At 39.7% G+C, this 17,967-nt stretch overlaps 3 protein-coding genes across 4 annotated transcripts; 1 reads left to right on the plus strand and 2 right to left on the minus strand.

Moving 5' to 3' along the window:
• Positions 1 to 783: 783 nt before the first annotated feature.
• On the minus strand, positions 784 to 2,610 carry LOC108550519 (uncharacterized). Its single transcript, XM_017904257.1, has 5 exons — positions 1,505 to 2,610; positions 1,338 to 1,437; positions 1,146 to 1,256; positions 912 to 1,067; positions 784 to 837 (listed from the first exon to the last, which is right to left on the minus strand). The coding sequence occupies exons 1-5, from the start codon at positions 2,293 to 2,295 to the stop codon at positions 784 to 786; spliced, it is 1,212 nt and encodes a 403-aa protein (XP_017759746.1). The 5' UTR covers positions 2,296 to 2,610.
• Positions 2,611 to 3,028: 418 nt separating this feature from the next.
• On the plus strand, positions 3,029 to 10,668 carry LOC108550496 (aquaporin AQPAe.a). Of its 2 annotated transcripts, none has more exons than XM_017904236.1 (8): positions 3,029 to 3,134; positions 3,196 to 3,371; positions 3,502 to 3,645; positions 4,009 to 4,239; positions 4,319 to 4,399; positions 4,696 to 9,064; positions 9,811 to 9,935; positions 10,555 to 10,668. In XM_017904236.1, exons 1-6 carry the CDS (start codon positions 3,101 to 3,103, stop codon positions 4,918 to 4,920), a joined length of 891 nt encoding a protein of 296 aa, XP_017759725.1. In that variant the 5' UTR covers positions 3,029 to 3,100; the 3' UTR covers positions 4,921 to 9,064; positions 9,811 to 9,935; positions 10,555 to 10,668. The 2 variants fall into 2 exon arrangements, with proteins under 2 accessions (XP_017759725.1, XP_017759726.1); XM_017904237.1 differs by having other exon boundaries at positions 3,029 to 3,119.
• Positions 9,523 to 17,481, minus strand: LOC108550497 (protein lethal(2)essential for life). Its single transcript, XM_017904238.1, has 3 exons — positions 16,897 to 17,481; positions 10,822 to 11,043; positions 9,523 to 9,713 (listed from the first exon to the last, which is right to left on the minus strand). Exons 1-3 carry the CDS (start codon positions 17,149 to 17,151, stop codon positions 9,612 to 9,614), a joined length of 579 nt encoding a protein of 192 aa, XP_017759727.1. The 5' UTR covers positions 17,152 to 17,481; the 3' UTR covers positions 9,523 to 9,611.
• Between the last annotated feature and the right edge of the window lie 486 nt (positions 17,482 to 17,967).

A 17,967-nucleotide genomic window follows, 5' to 3' on the forward strand; every position in this document is an offset into this window, starting at 1 on the left:
ACGCCGCTTACGCTCAACAGTAGCTGCACGAATTTTAAGGCATGTTTCAGGTCTCTCTCGGCCACCTTTGTTTTAATCATACTTTGTCAATGACTGAGAGGCCAAGCTTGACTGTCGGTACCGAAATGGCACTCGTCGCAACATCCCTAACGCGCTTGCGCTTATGAAATATTCAGCATCGATAACACTGAGTAGAAGTAATGCCAATCGGTTTTGAAAATGGAATGATTACATTTATTTTGAAATCGATTCTCAACGAATGCGCAAAAACTCGTCAAATCGCGAGACTTCCGCGTTTCTACGTGTCCAATCTAATAGTTTCTTTAGTTTCCTAGTCGTAGGAGGAATAGATCTTCCTATACAGGTATACAATTTTTCGTAAAAATAGAAATAATCGTGTTGGAATATTCCTACGAGATATTAGGAAAATCAAGTACTTATAGAAAATGGAAGTACTTTCTAGAAAATGTCTTTCATTTTTACAATTGCGAAACTTCCGAACATGAGTAATAACACCGAGTAATCGCAAAGAACTAGCGAATTCAAAGAAAACAAGCTGTTCGTGTATGTGTTATTACGTTTTACCAAATAAAATGGCTAACAAAACGGAAGAGATCGATAAACAAAGAACGTTCGTTATTTTGTTCAAAACATTTCTTTGTTTCTCTCTGTTTTAACATGATTAAATGACAATTATATCGTACGCGATGTGTTACATTTTACTCTTAATTACTTCATTCACGAATTCTTCTTCTCGAGTACCACTCAAACCCTTTTCACATTTCACACCGTCATCGCTCGTAGAAAGTTTAAATAGGTTGCAGAAGTTTTGCAAACCTACGATAATATTTTATTCCTTTATGTCGAGATTTCATTACTGATAAGTTGAAAAATGATTTATCAGAACTTACATCGCAAAATGCTAGAAGCGAAACATCCAGGAGCTTAGCACCGGACAAACCTGATGGTTGACTAGTTCTGATTATGATCGTTCTAATATCCTGTACAATATCTCCCGGAAAATCGTACCATGGTAGAAAGTACGTTGTTTCTCCGACTTTTCCACTCTTTTTAATAAATACAGTATGGTTGAGAGAAAAGGAGACACAAAAATTAATACAGTTTGTTTCAAATTGAATGTGTACCTCGTGTTTAAGTCGATCACCGATATACGATATTATAAACACGTTTACGAAGATCGATATCATTAAAAGAAAATATGTCAACGTGCTGAAGGGTTTATGTTCTTCCCATTCCTGAAAATAGTAGATTATAGCATCTCTCATCGTTTCATTTCTTTCCATTTTTTTTTGATAAAATATCATTCTCTACGATACCACGATCACTCCGTATTCCAGGAAACATATTATGACAGTACAGCCAACTATTTCCGTCAAAAATACGACACTTAACGAATTCCCAATCAGTGCAGAGTACCTATAATTCGATTTTCATACAGTATCGATACAAACCACCGAGAAAAATATTAATTCTGCGCTCTTACTCTATTGCTTTCAGATGGCACTGAACGATATCAACGACGCCATCGTGCAAACTTCGCGTGTCCCAAGTAAGCGTCTGGATTCTTCTATTGGTAACCTCGAACAACCCACAACAATGCATCGTTATGGAGGCGATCAAGCTGTAAATCCCACAATTCGTAAACAGTATAATAGTACTAATGACCATTTGCAAAACAAACGTGATCTCGTAGATAGGCGAGTCTTCGATCACGAAGAAAACATAGTTGCTGAGGTACGGCAAAGGAATCTGAGTGGTGTTATCCTTCTTGACTATCCTTTCTGACACCAGGGGTAGTATGATATGATAGGGCAAAGCACCGCTGTAGGTAAGGGCCAAATACACCATGGTAAAAAATCGACCGACCTTGGCGCTATTCTTCAGTACCAACCGATCTGCTTCGCATTCCACGTCCCTGTACTGTACTTCCATTTTCGTCAAGCAAAATTTAATTATTCTTCTGTTGACGATCAACGTCCAGAACTTGATGATCGCCAGAAGACTAAAAACCTGTGCTGCGATTACTTTCATGTATCTCGTCAGATCTTCGCAGTCCATGTAAGTATAAATCGCGTGCGGTATTAACAGGAAACACATGAGAAAGAAGATGATTCCTGTTTGGACGTATGTCTCGACGTTATCCAAGTACGTGTCGTCCCTAGGCCAGATCCCGATTATAGTTAACATCGTCTTAGCAACGTATATCACATACTCGGCGTCCGATTTGTAATGTACATTATAATAATTCGCAGCATTTTCGATCTCCTCGCTCATATCGGCCGATGATACAAACTTCCTGTTCCTCTAGCTTGCAGTAGGAAGCTTTGCAAGCGATTGCGAACTGCGTCGACAGGCGGCGCCTTTTGGCGCTTGCGTGCAAAGACAGGTATATCATTCGTAGACAAATCGTTGCAATCTTAAGAAACTTCAATGCGAAAAAGATTCCAGAATTTATTCGATATACAGGAAGTATATGCTATCAGTCATTAGACCAAGTACTCACTGCCACAAAGTAACGTATCCATTACGATCTATATGTACAACTTATGCTACACTGCATAAATAAATCGCGATTCCACGTTTGTCCACGTACGTTTACTCGCGTTTCGATCCATTTTTCGTAATGTCCTCGCGATTTTTTTGTAGCATCCGTGCAACTCGACCAATTTGTCTTCCATGTTTCCGGCCACGTAAGAAAGCTACTCGGAGGAAAGGGTAGTAAAGAGTAGTAAAAAGTAGTAAAGAGTAGTAAAGCTCTAACGCTGTCTTTCAATGCGATTTAACGTAACATTTGAGTCACAACTGTGCCACGTGTAATATTATCGACCTTGGCGATATTTTAATAACGGAAACATGAAATTTCTTGTAACTCCCCTTTAGCTGCACAATCGAGCACTGATTCGACGAAGAATGCAACGTATCGTTAACACTCATCGATAAGACAGTTTCTTTTCTACTATTATTGCGAAGTACGATAGCCACCGATGATTAGTATTGTCGACCGTAATTCGAGTGCTGATTACGGTAACAGTGCTGGTACGGTAGCTGTTAGTTTAAGTTGAAGGCTCCTAGTTTCACCATGGAGAACGACACCCGAAGTAAAGATTCTCATAGTGAGTAAAGCAAGAGTATACAAGGCAGCACTAAAGATTTGAACGTTTCACGGTGTTTTAGATTCGCTATGGATCATGCAAAAGGGTACAACGACGATGTTCATCGCCGAGATTTTGGGTACAGGGATACTTCTATTTGTTGGATGCATGGGTTCCCTCGGAACGATGGGGCCGATATTACCGCCGCCATTACAGACATCCATGGCGTTCGGTATGACTGTCAACCTTCTGATCATGGTAAGAAACAGTCAATTTCCTGTTTAAGAAAAAGCAACTAATTAGTTACGAAGGGTAGATTACGATATTGTGATTTTGTCTTTGATCTTACCATTGTAAAACGATTATACAAGTATAATTCTTATCACAGATGTTAGGGCACATAAGTGGTGCACACATGAACCCCGCTGTCACGATAGGCGCAGTGATATTGGGAATTAAAACTATTCCAACGGGTATAGTTTACACAATAGGACAATTCATTGGTGCTACCGTCGGATATGGATTATTGATGGTACGAATTTTTATTATCGCTTTCTTTGTTACACGTTTCAATAAAAAATAATCTTTTTCCCTTTGTATTTTGCTATAGCAATGTCACACGGTCTGTAGTATATTTTCCACTTACGCGTATTGTGTGTTTAATACATAGAAAATTTCGAAAACTGAACATATCGCATAATGCGTTATACTGGTATGACGCTGGTGTATACGTTCTGTGTAGACCGTTTGTGATTAGAAAATGAAAAATTGTTAGTGTCACGCACATCTGATATGAGATTTTCACGATAAATCACACACGTCACGCATACGTAACGGTTACATCGAATGTGTTAATTATCATGCAACGATTTAATTGCAATTTTTAATTGAACAGACTATAACTCCGCCCGAGTTGTTCAACGATGGATCGAACTCGACGATGGGACACTGTGTGACGGCAATTCATCCTGGAATTAGCATAACGCAAGCCATTTTAATCGAGGTTCTGTGCACATCGTTCATACTTTGCGCAGCATGTGCGACTTGGGATCCACGATGCGCGCACACTACGGATTCTACGGCAATAAGATTTGGTTTCTCCGTTGTTGGAATTTCACTTGCCGCGGTAAAAAGAGTTGATTGTTAAAAATACAGGATCGTCCGGAGTGCAGTACTAATGAAAATTTCAAAAATATATTTGTTAGAGTCCATACACTGGATGCAGCATGAACCCTGCGCGTACCTTCGGCCCCGCATTTTGGAACGGGAACTGGAAGGATCAATGGGTAAGCTTAATTTTATAAACAATACAATTTACGTACTATCTCTCAGAGATTTACAAATCTGCGTAGCGTACTATTTTATATAATCTCGTAATCTCCAGCTTCGATCTTCGTCATTTTCGATAAGAAACAAGTTTCCGCACTTTAGATTCCTCTTGTTAACGTTATCGGATCGGAGATGTTACCTCATAACTTCGAGAAAAGAGTAGTGCAAATATTTGTTCACCGATGCGTTGATTAGATTGTGTTATAAGTAACGATAATTTTTTTCTTTTTCTTTTCCATAAAAATTTCTGCAGGTTTACTGGTTTGGACCGACTGTTGGTGCTTTCCTTGGAACGTACACTTACGTGTTCCTTTTCGCAGAGAAGAAAGAAGACATGCAGAATGAACGTATCGAATTACTAGAAATGAAATCGGTTAAATCCTCGAGATACGAAGATGACGTGAATTCGATTAAAGGAAAAAATATCAAAGAGGAAAATCTCGAATTCATACCTCACAAAGAAGAAAACAACGCTTAACAATTTTTAAGGTACGACCAATACGGTTATCATCTGTCAGTAATCGTCTTCAGTGATATTCGATGTAGTTGACGACGCCTTCACAGGTGTCGCTGCACGCTCCAAAATGGCGCGGATTTGACTTGCATTTTTACGTCATTCTAATTCTTACGATGCTTGTATTATTTCAAAGAACAAATTAACGCTATTTGTTCTCTTTATTCATTAGTTTATCGTATAAATGTGACTTTTCTAATTACTTTACGATTATGTAATTTTAAGTTGTACGAATAACATGGTGATTCCATTAATTTAAATGCTTGAATGACAGCTAATAATGACTGAAATCGTGATACTAGTGGGAGAAAATGACATTAGTTTAAATAATACAAGAATTCGTATCGCTAACTTAAAAGTTCGCACGTTTGTACAGGAAAAATATATTTGAGTTGACTCAAACACTTGGTAAGACGTAATTTCTCTTAAATACGACATTCATAGCGATAAGATATAATTTTCCAAGTATTTTTCACTCGATTGCGGATACACCATGTACATATAAGCTTTCCATTTAAAATTATTTTCTCAATAATCTCAACGTCCTTGACAATTAAATCAATGTACTTATTATACACCAAGAATATAACGATTTTAAGAATATAGTCGTGACACAACGTTTATTCCTGACATGAGAATTTTGCGCAGCAGATGATATTCCCCAAGTACGTCGTCACAATGTGAATCGATAATGGGGCGGTTCGTAGATGCTTCTAGAATTTTAAGCTCCAGTCACACCTGTATCCTGCTTATTGGGGTTGAATTACTGAGAAACATCTACGCACCGATTGTACAAATATTGCTCTCGATTCGCGAATCTTGCGCATTTTAGAAAAATCCAATTATCGTATTAGCGGTATTTATATTCGTCGAATAATTCGTTTAGATTAAGCTGTTATTTTTACAGCGTGGCAAAGCCAACGTGTCTCTGCAATTTTATTACTTATGTACAAAGAACGTCGCGCCGATCCAGACAAAGCAGAGATAGGGTGAGCAGTATGAAACAAAAGTTTGTTTCTGCTGAGTTACGCTGTATCGTGTAATACGTAGACCGCGAGGAGAACCAATGGTTTTAAACCTATCATTAGCTTTGTTCTACAACGGGTTGATATTTTTTTGCGAAGGATATTATTAGGACGTGCAATTGCTATCAGTTCCAAACGTATAATTAATTCGGGTAAAACGGGGAGCAACATTAACGAACAAATTAGACGTTTGTCAAAGATTTAACTGTTCTCTCATGGACTCGCTCTTTTAAAGCCCTCTAATGATACACCTTTTACAGTCCGTTTTCGTGTATTTTCCTGCGCGAACGATACCGGAATTCTAACCGCAGCGTGTTGACAAAAGAAAATGGAATACAAAACGGGGAGACAGTTCTCAAGTTATCTGAAACCGCAGAACATTAATCGCATTCCGGCCTGGCTACGCGTATCTGTATAAATTATAATTAACGGAGCTCTGCACGATTATTTGGACACGACATTTCCAGTTTATTTTATGCTTTGTACGATTCCAAACATGTCATCGGGACTTTACTTTCCCGAGGTCGTGGCTAATTGCATGTTTAAATGCAACTTCATCCGTTCAAAAGGAACGACGAAAGAGTACACGGTCAAAAGCATGTCAGTGTATAGAAACAAAAAGCACCGTTTTGTATTTAGCGTATAAAACGACTCTTTCTCTCTTTCTCTCTACGTGTATATACGTATACATAACACACAAGAGCGCGAGACAAGTACACATACACGTGCGCGCACACTCGTATACGTATATGTATACACCATGTATAAAACTCGACCGCTGCAGCTATTGATTACCTACTGCATCCGTCCGTGGAACGTTCTAGAGAGACCGAGAGACCGAAGCACTTGAAATACGTTATATACGGTCTCTTTTAAATTCATTCTTTTCCACGTTCTCAACCATATTATTTCACTCGGTAAAAATAAAACTGGATGCTTATATATACGTAGTTTCGATTAAATCTTCTAGCAGAAACTTATAGCAGAATTCAGGCCTCGTTTTGATACTCGCTCGATAGGAAGATGGCTGCTTCGTTGCGCGTAGCAACTGCCGATAAAAGATAATTCAGGAACGTGAACGGCCACGACCCGCAAGGTGTACGAACGTTATAAACGTCACAATGCATCGAGCTATATAAAGACGCGCATCGCTAGCTACATGCTAGCTTCTAAATATATCCGACGACCTCACGGTTGCATAAACGACACAACTAAATTTACGGTATTCAATGCGGGACGAGCGCCGTCTGAGTATATCGAATCGTTGTGTAGCCACGAAACCGTATCGTTCCAGAATGTTACGGGTCCGTGCACCTGAAGGAGCGCATTGAAAACATTAGGAGACACGCGGTCTGCATCCGGCTGGATGCGTCGACCGACATATTCCGGTTCCATTCTTGCCTCTCCTGCTTGCGTGCGAATCTATCACGAACATCTGCGCATTATTGTATTCCCGTTTCTACGACCAGGCCGGCCGGCAGTTTCCTTCTTTATCCTTGTCCCCACGAAGTTAATCCCGTTTCGCTATTCCGTCTATTATACGTTTGGAAAACGTACAAAAGACCCCATGCCAATGGGTATACCGAGCGTCTTGGCCACGACCCTTATTCCCATGAATAAACTCGTATCAATTACGCGTCTTTTAGCCAAGACACCGTGCACCTAGGCCAGAAGACGCGCTGGGAAAATCGATAGAGCTACAGCTGTCGCGCGAAGCCTGTATTGCGCAATAATACGTGCCCTTTGCGTAAAGACGAAATGCATCGGGTTTGGAAGATCGTCGCGTCGCGTAATTATGCGAACGCGATAAAATTATCGCGTGATTAGCGTGTCACGTTACTTTTCCGGCCGTGGTCAACCGCAATAACCTCGGTATGTTGACCCATGTCGCGTTATATGTGGCTCACGTGTGTTTGCAAACACGATGCCATCTATTGCGTCATATGCGCTGGTATTACGGCCACGCCTTTGAATTATCTTAAGGTAACGAGCTTCCTTCTCTTCTTCTGCGTCACTTTTTATCCTACCTTATCGACCGAATTCGTTTCCAGTAACATATGGTTGCGAATAACTGCTCAGTTTTGCAGATTTACGAAAAATTATGTAGCAATTCGGTGAACATTTGCTGAATGATTCCGACGAAAAGGAATATTGCATCACCATAGCGTCTATATGAACAAAGATATGCTGTCTCGCTTATTCTTGCGGAACAATAAACTGCAATCTTATCTCCGACTATTAAAGCCAATAGAAACGAGAGAAACGTTCATTCGAAGCTTAGATACTCGTAGAATATAAGCCGACGATGTAGGAAACCATGTTTCCTAAAATTCCGTCTTTATACCGCTAAGATAATTAACGAGAGGCGTGACTCAGCCTGGAACGTTCTAGAAACACGCGTAGAAACTTCGACCGTTAAGGGCGACCTCGGACTGTCCTTGATTTCGGGAATTACGTATTTTCTTGGTATAGCCCTTTCCCCTGACGTAACGACGAAAACAAACAGCCAAATAACACGAGGTTAGTCGTTCCTTGTTTCCATCACGCACGTATTTCAACCGTTTTAACCGTACAAAACCGAGAAGGAAGAAGCGTTCGTTTGTGTGAGTTAGGTTATGGTGGGGTTAGGTGGGAGAATGTACCAGAAATCTCGTCTCTCGCTTCCTCGATCAATACTCGGTTTTTCCTTATTTTTTCCCCGAAAACACGGAAAATCGGAATGATCTTATAATAAAACGATAGCTCTCGACACGAGAAACACGGTGGTATTAGTGGCTCCTGGATAACCTATGGAAAATCGACGAAATCGTACGTGAAAAGAAAATGCGCATTAGGTGCCGGTTGCCGGTGCAACTTCTCGAACGTTCAGCACTGCGACGCCGCACGCCTATATAAGAGGGCCGGCCGGCTTGACTCGGCGCATTCGTAAACAAACTTTCGTTCAGTTCGGACGCAGAGAACACCCGAAGACCCACCAACCAGTGAACATACCTCTACTTTCTTTTACGTGGTCCACGAGGCTGCTGACAACACGACGTGAAAATGTAGACGAGACGGATCGGTGCGGAGCGCGACAGTTTACCGTGGGTATTCCTTCAAATTTTTTTGTTTTCTTATATTTTATTTTTTTTCTTTTTTTTTTTTTTTTTCTTTAAATCGTAGCCCTTTGGTTTGGCTTTTTGAAAATTTTTGGAAGGCTTCCGCTTCTGTGATATTACTTTTGTTTTACGAACAACTGAAATTTATACAATAAATAAATGTTATATTATTGCGTAGTATTTGCTGAAATTGCGTAGTCTGGATCGTTGCTGAATTCAGTTGTAACTGTACACGTAAACCAAAAGTAATACCGTTGAAGACGGCCTGGTATTTATGAAATTTGGGTATCTTGTATAAGTATATTTTAACAAATAACTGGATTTTCTCATGTCTCGTATTTTATCCTCTTACGACGATTTAACCCTACGGGGTTTAAAAATTTCTATATATTATCAAAATTTTTTATCCGATTTTAATTCTTTGTGCTGTTGCTACGCAAATCTACATTATGGTAATACGTATGACTACGTAATGCTTAAATGTAAAAAATAATGGATAATTATTGCGTTAGAAAATATTTCGGGGGCAATATTACTTTTCTTCCGTGGTCGTTTCTACTTTGATTGGTTTACTTGCTGGTTCTCCTGTTTTCACGATATCGATGATTCGTCCAGTTTCGCTAGGCGTTTCTCCCTGAAAAAAATATACGATAAATTATACCTCGTTACATAGTAAAGAGGGATCACGAAACAGAGAATCAAAACGAGGCTTTTTATATTTGTTTTTATAGTGCACCCTACGGGGTCGGTGCTTGAACAATCCGTACGCAACCATAATCTGGTCTGATTAGAGTTCGAAATTTCCTCACACATTTTGAACAATTTGAGAAGAGCACCTCGAGATACATGCTATTAGGTAAGCGGTTATTGAACCGATGTATTTAACTCTCCTACAATCTTAACGTTAATAATATAAGATCACCGAAAATTAACATTTAGGGCTCACGGTGTGTCGCTACTTAAATCATTCCATTCAAAATGCAATTACTATTGAAAATACTATAAACGAAGTATTGATTAGAAATTCTGAAATATTTCATACGTTGAAGAAATATTTTGTACCGGAAAGTTGGTACGGTGGTAGCGTCACTCCAGCCTGTTTAGTTACGCATCCACTAGATGTCACTCTTAGTGTTTCTGTGTTAAATAGGAATTAGTGTATTTTCACGATGTCTGCTCAGTGTTGAGAGAATCGTAAAGTACCGATTCGTTTAATACACCTCGATGAGGAGCACTCGCTAGTTTCTAACTTTATCGATTTTAACTAGTTCTAAGTTGCCTTCGCCCAGACTTCATATACATATATATATATTCTCTGTCGGTAATGTAACTCTCTATCCGGTTTCGAGTCGAGCTTGTTTAAAGAGGTCGCTCCTTGGATTTCGAGTTAAAGTCGATAAACGCGTTGATATTTCTACGAATGTGCCTCATCCACGTGAAAGCCTTTAATACAACGTGTCACGTTCTTTTTATAGTTTAGAGCAGACTCGTAGTTTGAGGTCGAGAAAATATCGTCGGCTCCATCTTGTCTAAACGAATACTACCACGAGGGCAAACGGAACGTTGGAATTGAGAACAAAAAGTACACAGAATCAAATAGAACGGGAAAAAAACGTAAAAAAAAGAGCTAGAAAGAGAACCGGATCATTTTCCTAGTGCGCTGCTCTAGCTTTTGCGAACCGAGACACGTCGGGCGAGTTCCTTTGCTCGGATTCGCCACCGAGCTCTCTTCGTCTCTTTACCTTTTTGGGTGCCGTGATAGTTAAAACACCATCCGAAGAAAGGCTCGAGGTAATATCGATCACGTCGTGAGATGGAGGCAAGACGTATCTCCGTATGAAGTGTCTGCTGACAAATCCGTGCTCGTCTTGCCTCTCCTCGTGTTTGGCTTCGACAATAACGTTGTTACCGACCGTCTTCACCGTGATCTCCTCCGGTGAAAATTGTTGAACGTCCAGTATTACCTGTGCAGATATCAGAGCGAAGCATTTTGAGACAGACCGGGAATTAAAAGGTCGAAAACACGGGCGATATATCTTTTTCTGGGAGCACGATGTTGCGTGTAATAGATACGATGTATCACAGAAGCTATAACAAAGATCCAAACGACCATTGAATACATCCGATTCTGGGCCGCATCTGTCTATAATATACCCGCTCACTCTCTACGATCATCGTTTATTGCGAAAGTTAAGTATCAGGCTTTTTACACCGATTATCGGGAGAAGCTTGCTCGTTTAAATTAACGCCGCTTTTTAAGCAGGCGAAGTTTAGACTTCGCCTGCTAACCGAAACTACTTGTACAATTCACTCGTTAGCTAATACCAGCCTGTTTATACTTCGAAATAATTTCTTCTTCCGGAAGAGCAACCTTTGGGTATCCGGTTGTTGGATACCACAAATTTCAGCCATTATTAGCTACCATACGCACAACCGTTTCTAAAGCTTCTGACCATTCTAAAGTAATATAACAGTACTCGACGGAAGAGAGTAAATCGGTGAAAAGTATAAGAAAATCCGTTCTTCCGGTAAACGCGAATTATCCTACGACAGAGTAGGCTTCTCTAATCACGAAGGTCGTCGGAGTCTAACGACATGCAAACGTAATAGGAAAATGTAGGAGATAAATCTCCCCCAGCTTTTTCTACTTTCTCCCGTTTGCAAAGTTTTCGCTTGATTTTTTTTCTTTCATGTAACAGCCAGAGTTTTGTAAATTTCGATTTTTCACCAAAAATAATAGACGTCGAGAGCGTGCAAACCGGGAAGATGTAGCTGACAAGCACCGCCCATTTGTAACATCGTTTCTCCCCTCCCCCCCCCCTTTTTTTTCGTTTATTCGCCGGAGAGACGAGCAAAGCACATATGCAAAGTAGGTGAGATAATTTATTGCTATTGAGCAAAACGAAACAGAATTGTGTCGCGTTCACACGCGTGTTTTTTACTTTGACAAACAGATCCTATCGTGGTTAGCAGCTTCGCATTGTAATCGAACAGAGAGAGAGAGAGAGAAAGAGAGAGAGAGAGAAAGAGAGAGAGAGGAAGAGAGAGAGGAAGAGAGAAAGAGAAGAGAAACTTTGATAGTTGCGGAGAGAAAGGGAACCGCGGTTCTTCGGGTGATCCTCGCGTGATCCCGAGAGCCGGCGGGCTCTTTTTAAAAGTCAAAATACGAGATGAAAATACCTGACAAACGAAATAGAGGAATGTCTTGAAGGTTGTAATACGACATAACCTTCGCTTTCTTTCGTACCTCCAGCAAAATAACAACAGACCAACAGAGACAGATTTTAAATCTCGAGTGCTGCTGCATTATTGTATACAATGAGAACAAGAGACGTTGCGCGCCTTTATTTTTGTATATATAGAATATTTCGTATTCGATTGTTTTCTATGGTCTTATCGTTGACGATTCGAGAAGCACTTATTTTTATATAGAGATTATTATATATAGCGAAAAGAGAGATCCGAAAGTTTTAAGGGAAAGCTGTTTTTTAGTCCGAGAGCGGACGCCCCCGTTTCAGGGGGGGGGTGCTCCGACACACACACACACACCTCACACTTTCTCGGTTCTTTCTGTAAACAAAGATAAAAAGAAGACTGATGATACCTACGTGACACGATCCACTTTTCGGATTTTAAAGAGAAAAAAGAGTTCGTCCTCTTTGAATATTTCCAAGATAAAAATATTTGGCACGGTTTGTTGAGCGCGGGAAAATACAAATCCTTTCGTGAATTTACGAGACAAAAAGGAAAAAAAGAAAACAAGTATTTAAAAAAAAAAGGAAAAAAAAATGGCGAAAACCGGTTAAACTGTGATTTTTTAGGAAGGAACTTCCGGTATTAAAAAGCGCGTGTCTGCCAGAAAAATAGTCGCGTGTACGTTCGGAGTGTGTAAACGTTTCTTTTTCTACAAATTTTAACAATTTTTTGCTACTCGAGTCGATTTTGAAGAGAAAAAAGAAAATAGTTTTCGAGACCTGACTTCATCCTACCAAAAAACATCTTTTTAAGCCCCCCCCTCTTCCTCCCGGGAGGGGGGTTCCTCTGTACAAAAGAAAAGAACCAACAACCAAAATTTATAATAGTCCCGAAAAGCGTTCCGAATCTTTACACCACTACGCAGAGCTGTGAATCATTTCGAAAAAGGGGATCTAAACGTAAAAAGAGAAACAAATTTGTTGGATATGTCTCTGACATATCAGAATCGAGATAGAGAAATTATGCAGCGAAAAAAGAACATGTTGGGGAAAGGCAGCAGCAGCCGCAACATCTGCAGTAATAGCAGTAGTCATAGTAATAGTAGTAGTGGCAGAAACAGAAATCGGTTTTCGGGCCTTCTGGTGTTCCAGTCCTTACGTTCATTTCGTTAACCGTATTCCCTAATAGTGGCCGTTTATTTCTAATTTTTTAATTTTTTTTCTTTTTATTTTACTTTTTATTTTACTTTTTTTTTATTTCTTCCCCTCAGTTGCAATTGCTTTTCATTCGATGATAATAGTAGTTCTTTGTTAGAACGTTACGTTCGTATAGTTACTTTTCGATCGTAGAGATATCTGATTAATCCCCCCCCCCCCTTGGTTCGTGTTACTGAATTTTTTCCCTTGCCCGATATTTTCCTTTTATTTTCATTATACTTTCCTTAGAATCCTACGTCACCACGTTTATTTTCCTCCGTATTCCTTTTACGAATGCGCTCGTTTCATTGCGTTCCTTTCCTTTCTTATGCGTATTTCTCTTTTGGGTCTTGAAAATATTCGAAACATCGGGATTTCGAGAATCGAGGTTTTTAATTTTATTCGGTTTTCTTACGTTCGTGTGGAATACGCGTATTTATTTCAAAACACGTTCCGTACTTACTGGATGCGACACCTACGGTAAAAATCTATAAAGGACAACAATATAAAAGCAAGGTTATCACTTTAGATTGTCTCAGCCTAAGTTTAATCGACAAATAATCGACAATTAATGGACAGAATCCGCTCACTGTATTAAAATACACTTATTGCACGGTATTACAGAAAAGAGAGGCGCTAAAAACTGGGCCAGTAAATGTTTAGCCTGTTCTAATGCAGTGTATTCAAATTATTCAACATATTTAGCTTGTGACTATAACAACATACTGTTACATAAAAGAAGCTTTCAACTAATCCTTTGATATACCGAACCGAGAGTTACTAAGTTACAACGCTTATATAAAGAAGAGGAAACGGAATAAAGTAAATTTGTATTCGGTGTGAAACAGTTATTAGGGGAGAAAAAAAGAAAAAAAAAAGAAAAAAAAAAAGATACAAAGATTGTGTGTGGTGTGCTTTTAAACATTCTATGCTCGAAAGGTTAATATTCCAGGCGTTTTATCCAGTTTGAATTGTGAAAAATACCAATACGTAGTTACAAAGAAAAATAACTTTCCTGATCTTTGAAGCTTTGTATTAAGTGTGTATATATATATATATATATATACATATTATATATAGCGATATTTTGAAATTAATTTTTAGAGGTTCGCTTCTTTTCGGTGACTTTCATCGATACACACTCTTGAGGGTGAGCCAACGTATAAACTACCAGAGAAGGAGTAATCTTCGGCAACTTTTGTATGGTGTAAAATCTTGTCGAAACTTTCCCACACTTTACATACGTATTCTTTAACATTTCGAGATAACTTCGTTCTTTTTTCATTTCTCTCGGTTCAGTTTTGACTCTTACGAAAATTATTAGCCTTGTTCCTCATATGAACCTTTCTATCGATCAAAGCAACGGCTATCCCATCGCTTTCCGGTTCTGCCTGACAGTTATGGGATAGTCGTTGTCTGTATATTTTCGTGGTGCTATAATAACCATACAAGGGAAGCCAACGCTCGGTGAATTTTCAAAATCCGATGGAATAATAGCAATAAAACTTACATGTAAATAGAGCGTTAAATTTCAACAAACTCCAGAGACACACGCGTCTATCTCTGGGGTGTACTTGCCGCGGAGTTGCTCCGAGTCGTGTGTCGCATACATTTCTACGTATTATTATATTTCGAACTCCGAAGAAAACCACCATCGTTCTATTCGAGGAAGACGCGTTGCCAAAACGTTCTTGAAATAACGCGACGAGAAGCTTTTTCTTCAGGTTTAAGGAACCAACGCGCGTTTCGAACGTTCTTCAAATTGAAAAGTAACGCGAGAAGCTTTCCATAAGTCCAAAACTCATGCGACACTAAAGGTTTCCAATTTTTCTTTTCTATTTTTTTTTTTTTTTTTCTTTTTTTTCTTTTTCTTTGACTCCTTTTCTATAGGATTTCACCTAATTCGTGAGATCCTATAGAAGACGAGGGACCAATGCGGCGCCACCCCCCTTGCAGCAGTACTTTTTCATCGCAGGTATTATAACAAGTGAGAATTCACGACGAATAGAATCGCGGTGTAGCATCCAGAGGTCCTCCATTGTAGCACCAAGCGTTTAATCACGATTCGAGGTCACTTTTCGTGCATTGCAGCGAATTACGGAGGGGTTTCCACAGTAAACGTTACGCGGGGTGTGCTATTTAACGCACGAGAGTAAAGCGTTGAAATCCAAGTGTGCCCCACACACGCCCCTCCTCGAACAACGATTTCGCGTGTGACAATTTGTATTCGTTCGATCGACAACTTTCGGTGACCATCGGACGAGTCGAGTAGATTTTCAACGAATAATTACTACCGATAAAGAGAAAGAAAAGAGAAGAAATTTGACACATTCCAACATAGCAAACATATAAATCGCTTGCTTAGCCCTAAAATCGGCATCGAATAAAACGTAAAATAGATGACACACCAACTCCGCAGAATTCGTTTCTTGCAAGCATATTCTACATAGTACTATCGACAGAAATAGTAACAGCACATACAACATCAGATTACCTGAGAACGCGTGCCAACTAAATTCGAAATTATTCAGGGAAAGTCTAAAGTTCAAATCTAAAGAAAGGGAAAAATCAAGACGGTTCCACTACCAGATTTGGTGGTGACACGATAAAAAATATACCTTCGGATCGTAACATCGATTACTGGCATATTATTCGTTTCGATAATCCAGTAAGTTAATTGTAGTCTTCCAAGAGATCACATTTGACCCGTATCCATAGTTACCACTCGAAGCAGAAGGTAGTCGTAACCATACCTATTGTCCCTGACAATCGGTGTGGTTCGGTACCATCGAGTGATAACTATGGATATGGCTCGCGATTCTCTGCAAAACAGAGCCTTGACACCTAGAGTCGCTGCATTCGATTCTCGATGAATAAGAAAAACGACAATACTAGTAATAGCAATACCTCCACCCTACTATACGTCTCTTTCGCTACTCGACAGCAAAAGATATTAGGGCTAACAAAACCAATACCACAACAGCTCAGCCTCTTCGCATCCACTCTCATCATTGGAACACGCTCATGAAACCACACACCAACGAACCTTTAACGAACCACCAACACCGATTCTTCTTGCATATACCACATCACGAGAATCTTCAGATCCAACAACAATCTTACGATCCATTCGATATATCCTGCAAGAACACATCCTGCAAGAACACATCCTGCAATCACCACCATATCCTCTCTAGGGCTTTGCAAGGGAAAGTTCCGAGTTCGGTTTGCAATTAATCACGAGGAACGGTGGACAGATCACGCGAGAGATAATATTTCGCTCGTATATTTTGCGAAAGAAAAAAACACCCGAAGAAGAAACTCGTATATTTTGCAAAAAAAGAAAAAAAGAAAAAAAGAAAAAAAAAAGAAAACACCCGAAAGTAGAGAGAGATCGTCGATGAAACTGGACGTGTCCACACTAACCTGGAAATTGTCCTTGCCGTCGATCTGAATCGTGCTTGCTCCGCCCGATTGCTGACGTACCACGTTCCTCCATGGACGGTAGTACCTGTCGCGAAATATCGAGCGAAGAGGTCTGTCGAGGTTGCTGAGTTCGGAGAACCTTGATATCAGGTCGTCGCGATTCAGCCCTCTGCCGAAGTGTTGGTCCATTATTCGGGACACAGGTCGATCGAAATCGTCCCACCAGTCACGAAATATCAAAGGCACCACCGACATCTGAAACGGTTATGGAGCAAAGAGAAAAATTAACAACACGAAATCGGTCAGTTCTTGCTTTTCGACTCCAGGACGGTATAGTAGTAGGATATATAGACATCGCGCCACGATAAAAAAAAAAAAAAGAAAAAAAAAATGGTATGGACGAGAACGAGGGAGAGAGTAGTACGAGGAGTTGTGATAGATACGTGGTTAAATGTATACTACGAATTTAAGGCTGTTGTGTAAGCTGTTTTTACTTAAGAACGTAGTAGACACAGATTCTTTTGAGCTTAAGACAAAAAAAAGAAAAAAAAACGAAAAAAAAAAAAAAAAAAAAAAAGCAAAAATCGCACACGCAGGTTGTTGCGGATATTAATAAGTAACACGATGTAGATTCATCTCGGGCAACGAGTGTAGAATTTGATAAATAATCCTGATACTGGACCGCAAAACACATCCAAGATAGAAATATTATATAATTATACGGAACTGACTCCATTTTTCCGCGAGTCTTGCTTCAAGTGTAGCAACTTGAGGACGTGTTGCGGGATCGCAGGGGTTGTTCCGTTCGACAAAACGATCAAGAAAATAAATCAACGAGAAAACTGACGAGTACAAACGACACCGTGAGAGTTGCTATGACCGCAAATTTTAGCTAGCATAGAGTTTTAAATGTCTCGATTTTAGCACAGCAAACGTTCACAACACCGTTCTATATTATCGTTTACGCGTTTCCTCGAGTGCATATCTCCGTCGACGAATATAAGGTTTAGGTCTTACACGAACGCACATCAGGCGATATTTAGGAGGCTATATTAAGTACATATAGGGCCG

Source organism: Eufriesea mexicana, unplaced genomic scaffold, assembly GCF_001483705.2.
Source record: "Eufriesea mexicana isolate 0111107269 unplaced genomic scaffold, ASM148370v2 scaffold2792, whole genome shotgun sequence".
Taxonomy (NCBI): domain Eukaryota; kingdom Metazoa; phylum Arthropoda; class Insecta; order Hymenoptera; family Apidae; genus Eufriesea; species Eufriesea mexicana.